Source organism: Vicia villosa, linkage group LG4, assembly GCF_029867415.1.
Source record: "Vicia villosa cultivar HV-30 ecotype Madison, WI linkage group LG4, Vvil1.0, whole genome shotgun sequence".
Taxonomy (NCBI): domain Eukaryota; kingdom Viridiplantae; phylum Streptophyta; class Magnoliopsida; order Fabales; family Fabaceae; genus Vicia; species Vicia villosa.
Genome location: NC_081183.1, coordinates 133,763,707 through 133,770,493, shown reverse-complemented (window position 1 = coordinate 133,770,493; position 6,787 = coordinate 133,763,707). Strand labels below are relative to the sequence as shown.

General features: G+C 35.5%; 2 protein-coding genes across 2 annotated transcripts; both read left to right on the top strand.

The window, feature by feature from the left end:
• The first annotated feature begins 337 nt into the window (after positions 1-337).
• On the top strand, positions 338-3,713 carry LOC131597907 (uncharacterized). Its single transcript, XM_058870567.1, has 4 exons — positions 338-1,162; positions 1,349-2,468; positions 3,118-3,336; positions 3,547-3,713. The coding sequence occupies exons 1-4, from the start codon at positions 338-340 to the stop codon at positions 3,711-3,713; spliced, it is 2,331 nt and encodes a 776-aa protein (XP_058726550.1).
• A 2-nt stretch (positions 3,714-3,715) lies between these two features.
• LOC131597906 (uncharacterized) lies at positions 3,716-5,153 on the top strand. The gene is made up of 3 exons (XM_058870566.1): positions 3,716-4,283; positions 4,390-4,937; positions 5,079-5,153. Exons 1-3 carry the CDS (start codon positions 3,716-3,718, stop codon positions 5,151-5,153), a joined length of 1,191 nt encoding a protein of 396 aa, XP_058726549.1.
• The last annotated feature ends 1,634 nt before the right edge of the window (positions 5,154-6,787 follow it).

Sequence of the window (6,787 nt, the reverse complement as noted above, 5' to 3'; positions counted from 1 at the left end):
CAAACGTGTCATCGAATTGGAAGTTTGCTGCCTCCTCAAGGGCAAAAACCGAAATTTGCACAATTATATATATATGACACGGAAAATGAAGTCGAAAACCGGATGCATGGACTTAGGTAATCTCCTATGAATTCTCACTGTCACATCTTTTACATAACTTATATAATTATGACTATGAATACTCACTGTCCTTTCTTTTACATGACTTATATAATGAGGCCTATGAATTCTCACTGCCACACGTTTATGATCTTCTTTTCTAATGTCAGGAACAAGGAGAACATTGATGAAAATGTTGTAAACCAGTTGTCCAATATGCTATACGAATTCAATCCTCATGCAAAGAGCTTTCAAATGGCGAAACAATGGGGAAACTCAAAACCTCAAGCTACGACTCATTTCTAGCCGATCCACCGATGGAAGGGTGTATAACCAACCTACTGTGTCTGAAGTTGCAGCCTTGGTTGTTGGTGATATAGACACGGCAGAAATGTGTGATATCATTATGCAAACAAGAGGAGGAGGACTTCAGCGAATCAACGAACTGCATGCTGCTTACATGGCTTACCAATATCCTTTGATTTTTCCTTATGGTGAGGACGGTTATAGACCTGATGTAGCTCATAGGGACTTGCCTTCCAACAGTAACAGCGTAAGAAATAGGCTCACAATTCGGGAATTTTTGGCATACCGCATTCAAACCAGGTGCAACGAAGCTAAGACTCTATTATCTTCTAGAAGGTTGTTCCAGCAATTTCTGGTCGATGGTTACACAATGTTGGAGTCTGAGAAACTTGAATGGTTACGTAAAAATCAACCAAAACTTCGGGTTTCCAAGTACAATGCTTTAAATGAAGAGGGAGACCAGAATCAAACGCAAGGGAACAGCATAGGTAAACGAGTCGTTTTGCCTTCCTCATTTGTCGGAGGTCGTAGGTTTATGGATCAATTGTACTATGATGGAATGGCTATATGCAGTAAAGTTGGATTTCCAGATTTGTTTATTACCTTTACTTGTAACCCAAATTGGCCTGAGATTCAGAGAGTACTTGGACCTCTTCATTTGAAGCCTCAAGATCGACCAGATATCATCTCGAGAGTATTCAAAATCAAGTTTGATCAATTGCTTACAGATTTAACCAAAAAAGGTGTTCTTGGAAAAGTACTTGCCTGTGAGTTCATTATCCCCCTTAACTTTGATGTCATTATATTGTTTATAATTTATAACAATAAATCTGAATTGTTTATGCTTTTCCAATTGTAGATATGTACACCATTGAGTTTCAAAAGAGAGGATTGCCTCATGCCCATATATTGATCTTCTTGCATCCTTCGAACAAATATCCAGGTCCAGAAAGACATTGACAAGATCATCAGTGCTGAAGTGCCCGATCCTGAAACACATCCTCGGTTGTACAGTTTGGTCAAAGCTCAAATGGTTCATGGTCCTTGTGGTTTGGCAAATCCCAAGACACCTTGCACGAAAGATGGGAGGTGCACCAAGTTTTACCCTAAGAAGTTTCAACCTACGACTATCGTGGACCAAGAAGGGTATCCTGTTTATAGGAGAAGAGACAACAAACACACTATTGAAAAAAATGGATTAATCTTTCAAAGTGGTCATGTTGTTCCTCACAATCCAAGTTTGTTGTTGAAGTACGAAGCCCACATTAACATGGAATGGTGCAACCAAAGTACTTCTATCAAATACCTTTTCAAATATATAAACAAAGGTTCCGATAGAATTTCTGCAATCATACAAGGCCAAGATAGAAACAACGTCGACGAGATCAAGCAATATTTGGATTGTCGATACATCTCCCCAAGTGAAGCATGTTGGAGGATATTTTCCTATTCTATACATGGCAGAAAGCCAGCCGTAGAAAGACTGTATTTTCACATGGAAGGTGAAAACTCTGTGTACTACAAAGACTACGAGCAGGTTGGTGATGTGTTACTCAAACCAAGTGTAACAGAGTCGATGTTTACAGCATGGTTTGAAGCAAACAAAACTTATGAAGAAGCAAGATTACTAACTTATGGAGACTTTGTTTCTAAATTTGTCTATCATAAACGAAGTCGGAGTTGGAAACCAAGGAAACGAGGGTATACCATTGGTCGACTCATTTGGGTTCCTCAGAGCACCGGTGAGTTGTTTTATTTAAGGATGATGCTCACTGTCAAAAAGGGTCCTTTATGCTATCAGGACATCAAGACGGTGGACGGTAAAAAGCTAAAAACATTTAGAGATGCATGCTTTGCGATGGGATTTTTACAAGATGATCGTGAATTTGTTGAGGCAATCAAAGAGGCGCATCAGTGGGGTTCAGGTCATTTTTTACGCAAGTTGTATGTTACCATGTTACTATCTTCGTCGATGAATAGACCCGAACATGTTTGGAGAAAGACTTGGATGTATTTATCGGATGGCATTCTTTATGATCAACGAGTCATCACAAGAGATCCAGGTATTTAATCTTTACTATATTTTTAATCGTTGTGACAATTTTTGATCGTAAGTATTATGTTTGGCTGTTTGCATATTTGTTGGGTTCCTCTTTTTTAATAATTCCATACTGTTTTATACTAATTACCTAACTAATTTGTCAAAGCATATCTTTACTAAACCTCTTTTATAGGTTATACATACTAAACCTCTTTTATAGATATTTTGCATGTCATATAATGTTGTATCCTTACGGATATGTGTGGTAATTATGTTCAATCAGGGCTCAATCCTCAAAGCAAAATGCTGAACCATTAGACTTTTGCAATAGTATGTAGTGATGTTGCCCAAGCTATGTTTGTGCTATCGTCCCATAAAAAATTAAGGTGCATTCAAACTGAGTTATGGCATGTCTTTTTAATAATTCAGCCACTGTTAAGTTACAAATTGTCAACAGCTGGAACACTGTTTATGTTCAATGGTTAATAGCACACGATTTACTTAAGCTGCTGCAGATTTGTTTATTATTACAGTCACTGTTGCTGAACCAAATGTGACAAATTCTTTATTGTTTATGTTAAACAATTAAAGCATGAACATTTAAATGGACTTGATAATGTGTGTTAAAGGTGCTTCATTTAAGAATTGTTTTTGTTTGTTTTTTTTCATAGGTTTGACAATGAGTGATGCCGAGTTAAAAGAACGGACACTCATGGCTATTGAAACTCTATTACAAAATAATAATCGAAGTTTGAAGGACTTCAAGACAATGCCATATCCGAAAGATTATGTTGAATCCTTTACAGGAAATCGACTCCTTTATGATGAACGTCAATATGATGTTGTTGCTCAGCAACAAATTTTTGAAAGTCTGTATGCTTCTCTTACAGGTAATAACAACCCTCAGTTACAACAATTTAAAATAGCCATACTTTCTATTTTTATTAACAACTCCAATTGGTATAATCTTCTGATATAGATGAACAAAGAAGCATCTTTGAGGAGATCATGGATGCTGTAGAAAAGCAAGAAGGCGGAGTTTTTTTTATATGGCTACGGTGGCACTGGTAAGACCTTCATGTGGAACACTCTATCAGCAGCCCTTAGGTCTAAGAAAAAAATTGTTTTGCCGGTTGCTTCAAGTGGGATTGCAAGTTTGTTGTTACCAGGTGGAAGAACAGCTCATTCTAGATTTAAGATTCCTGTCCCTACATTAGAAACTTCTATATGCAACATTGAAAACAAGATGATCTTGCCGAGCTTCTAAAGATGACAGATCTAATCATATGGGATGAGGCTCCTATGGCTAACAAGTTTTGCTTTGAATCACTCGACAAATCATTGAGAGATATTATGAGTGGAACCACACATGCTTCTAAAAGAGTTTTTGGAGGTAAGGTTGTTGTGTTTGGAGGTGACTTCAGACAAATTCTCCCTGTTATACCAAGAGGTACTAGATCTGATATTATCCATGCAACAATCAATGCTTCTTATATTTGGGATCATTGTAGAGTCTTGAGGCTTACAAAAAACATGCACTTGCAAACTGGTCAACCCACTTCTACAGCTGATGACATAAGGAGTTTTTCCGAGTGGATTTTAAAAATTGGAGATGGCACAATGTGTGAGCCAAATGATGGCTATGCTGATATTTGTATTCCAGATGAGTTCTTAATTTCTAGCTTTTCAGATCCGATTAAGGGAATTGTTGAAGATACGTACCCTGATCTCATTCATAACTATCTTGATTCCAATTATCTTCAAAGTCGTGCGATCTTAGCTTCGACAATCGAAGTAGTCGATGATATTAACCAATATATAACAAACCTTCTTCCAGGTATTCAATTTATTTTCGTTAATATTTACAACTTTATGATATCAATATATAAACTATTGTTGCCCATACATATTTTCTAAATATAGGTATTTTTCAATTGTTCTAGGAGAAGAGAAAGAATACTTTAGTAGTGATTCTTTTGATAAATCTGATGCAAGTAGCTTTGATGCATATGAGCACGTGACACCCGAGTTCCTAAATGCTCTTAAGACTTCGGGATTGCCTAACCATTCAATCAAGTTAAAAGTTGGGGCCACTATTATGTTAATGCGCAACCTAGACCAATCTGAAGGTTTGTGCAATGGTACAAGGCTAACTGTTACTAGGCTTGCTGCTCATGTCATTGAAGCTAAGATCATTTCTGGAAAAAATGTTGGTAACTTATTTTATATTCCTAGAATGTCTTTGTCACCTTCACAATCACCATGGCCATTTAAACTGGTGAGACGCCAATTTCCAATTATTGTTTCCTTCGCCATGACTATTAACAAGTCTCAAGGCCAATCACTTGATAATGTTGGTTTGTACTTGCCAAAAGAAGTTTTTAGTCATGGCCAATTATATGTGGCAATCTCTAGAGTAAAATCCAAAAAGGGTTTAAGGATTCTTATTCATGACAAAGATAAAGAACTTATGCTCTCTACCACCAATGTGGTATTCAAAGAAGTGTTCCATAACATTTGAAAGGTGTGCTTTTAAAAATAAAAAACTTATCATGCCATTTAAAAATTTCCAATAAATTTATGTTCTTTACTACCACTATATATGATTTTTATTGTGGTCTTGCTGTTTCAGGTCCAAACATCCTATTCATTTTGGCGAATCATCTTGCAGCTTTGTTTTCCTTTTTGCGCAACTGTGGCTACATGAGATGGAGATTCCTTTTGCAGCTGTCTCTCGACTATTACATGCAAAAAACATGTTGTCACATTAACAATTATCCATATGTTATTAATTTATCAAAACTCTTCTTATTGGAACAATGTCTTTAGTTCATAAATCTTATTTCTTTTAATGTACGCCTTAGATCATTTGATCATTTTATTGATTTTGACAAAAGGTAAAATTATTACCCGTGCGGCAGCACGAGTGTCTTACTAGTTATTGATAAAATGACAATTTAGGAGGGAGATATAAAATAGGATGTTTTTCTCATTTTGAAGGAAGGAGGTTCGAAATCTCTTTCATTATTAAAGAGATTGTCAGGAAAATATGAATAATGTGCAAAGACATTCAATTGTAAGACTGCAACATTCAATTTATTCATCTTTAAAGATGAAAGTATGATCCATAGGTTATTAGACTAAAAATACCATGTTAGATCAAGTATTTTTTTGTCACTTAACGGTAATTAATCTTTAACAAAGAATTTGTTTGATACAATGTTAAATGGTGTATAATTGTGAAAGTATAATCGTTAGATTATTCGTTAGTTGGTCCAGTGGTGATTGGCGCTGGACTTGGTAGGGAGAACCACGGTTCGATCCCCCCGCAACTGCGATCGGGAGGGAGATGAAACCACTTGATGCCAGAACTCGCCCCCGAACTGCACTAAACTGGTGGTATAAAGCCAAAAAAAATAGATTAAAAAAAATTCACTATAAATGTGTACACTTTTTTACCATGTTATATCAAATACTTATTGTCGTTTAGAATAATTAACCTTTTTTTTGGGAATTTGCTTGATATAGTGTTGAATGGTGTAATCATATGATTGATCAATGTATTTCTTAGTAGCTTTATGAACAAGCTTTGCCTGTATATTGTTAGTTTGTTAGTTAGTTGCTTTGGTAGTCAAGAGTTAATTATGTTTAACTAATTTAGAAGTAGTTGTTTGCTTACATGTTCAACATGTAAACCAATTTAAATATAGTTATTGTAATATAATTACTCTCCTTCGTGTATTTTACTACTCATTAATTCATTCTCAGTCATCATAACCTCTCTCTCACACACAGGCACACACCCAAAATCTCTCTTACATTAGTTGCTTGAGCTACAAGGCAACTACTTTCAATTGGTATCTAAGAGATGTACACACTTTAATGAGAGTTTTGATCTTTTAAGAAGTGGGAAAAAACTCGTGAAGAACAATGGCTAGGGAATATATGACATTTCTTGCTAACGTTTCCATTCTTAATGGAAATAATTGAGATGGATGGTTTAGGAAAATAAAGGTAATAATTTCGACTCATAAAGTATATGAACAAATGATCAATGGTGTGGAACTATTGCCTACAAATCCATTTGAAACAGAAAAGACAACACATAAGGATACAAAGACAAAATATGGGAAGGCTTTGTTCCTCATTCACCAATATGTTGATGTCAATGTTTATGTAAGCCCTATAGGCAAATAGTTTTATTAGAATTTTACACTTGTATCGAATTATTTATTAATATTAAAAGGAATTTCTTTGTTATGTTTATTTTCACAAAAACAATAACGTCCCTAGGATAGCTAGTTCGTTTGATGAAACATAAAGTGTAACTTAATCATAGGA

Excerpts from the sequence above, each read along its gene's own strand:
- LOC131597906 (XM_058870566.1), top strand. The coding sequence starts at position 3,716 with ATGACAGATCTAATCATATGGGATGAGGCTCCTATGGCTAACAAGTTT. Across the intron at positions 4,284-4,389 it reads TATAACAAACCTTCTTCCAG|GAGAAGAGAAAGAATACTTT; the intron begins GTATTCAATTTA and ends CAATTGTTCTAG. Across the intron at positions 4,938-5,078 it reads TGCTCTCTACCACCAATGTG|GTCCAAACATCCTATTCATT; the intron begins GTATTCAAAGAA and ends TTGCTGTTTCAG.
- LOC131597907 (XM_058870567.1), top strand. The coding sequence starts at position 338 with ATGCAAAGAGCTTTCAAATGGCGAAACAATGGGGAAACTCAAAACCTC. Across the intron at positions 1,163-1,348 it reads AAAAAGGTGTTCTTGGAAAA|GTCCAGAAAGACATTGACAA; the intron begins GTACTTGCCTGT and ends ACAAATATCCAG. Across the intron at positions 3,337-3,546 it reads TCTGTATGCTTCTCTTACAG|CCCTTAGGTCTAAGAAAAAA; the intron begins GTAATAACAACC and ends CTCTATCAGCAG.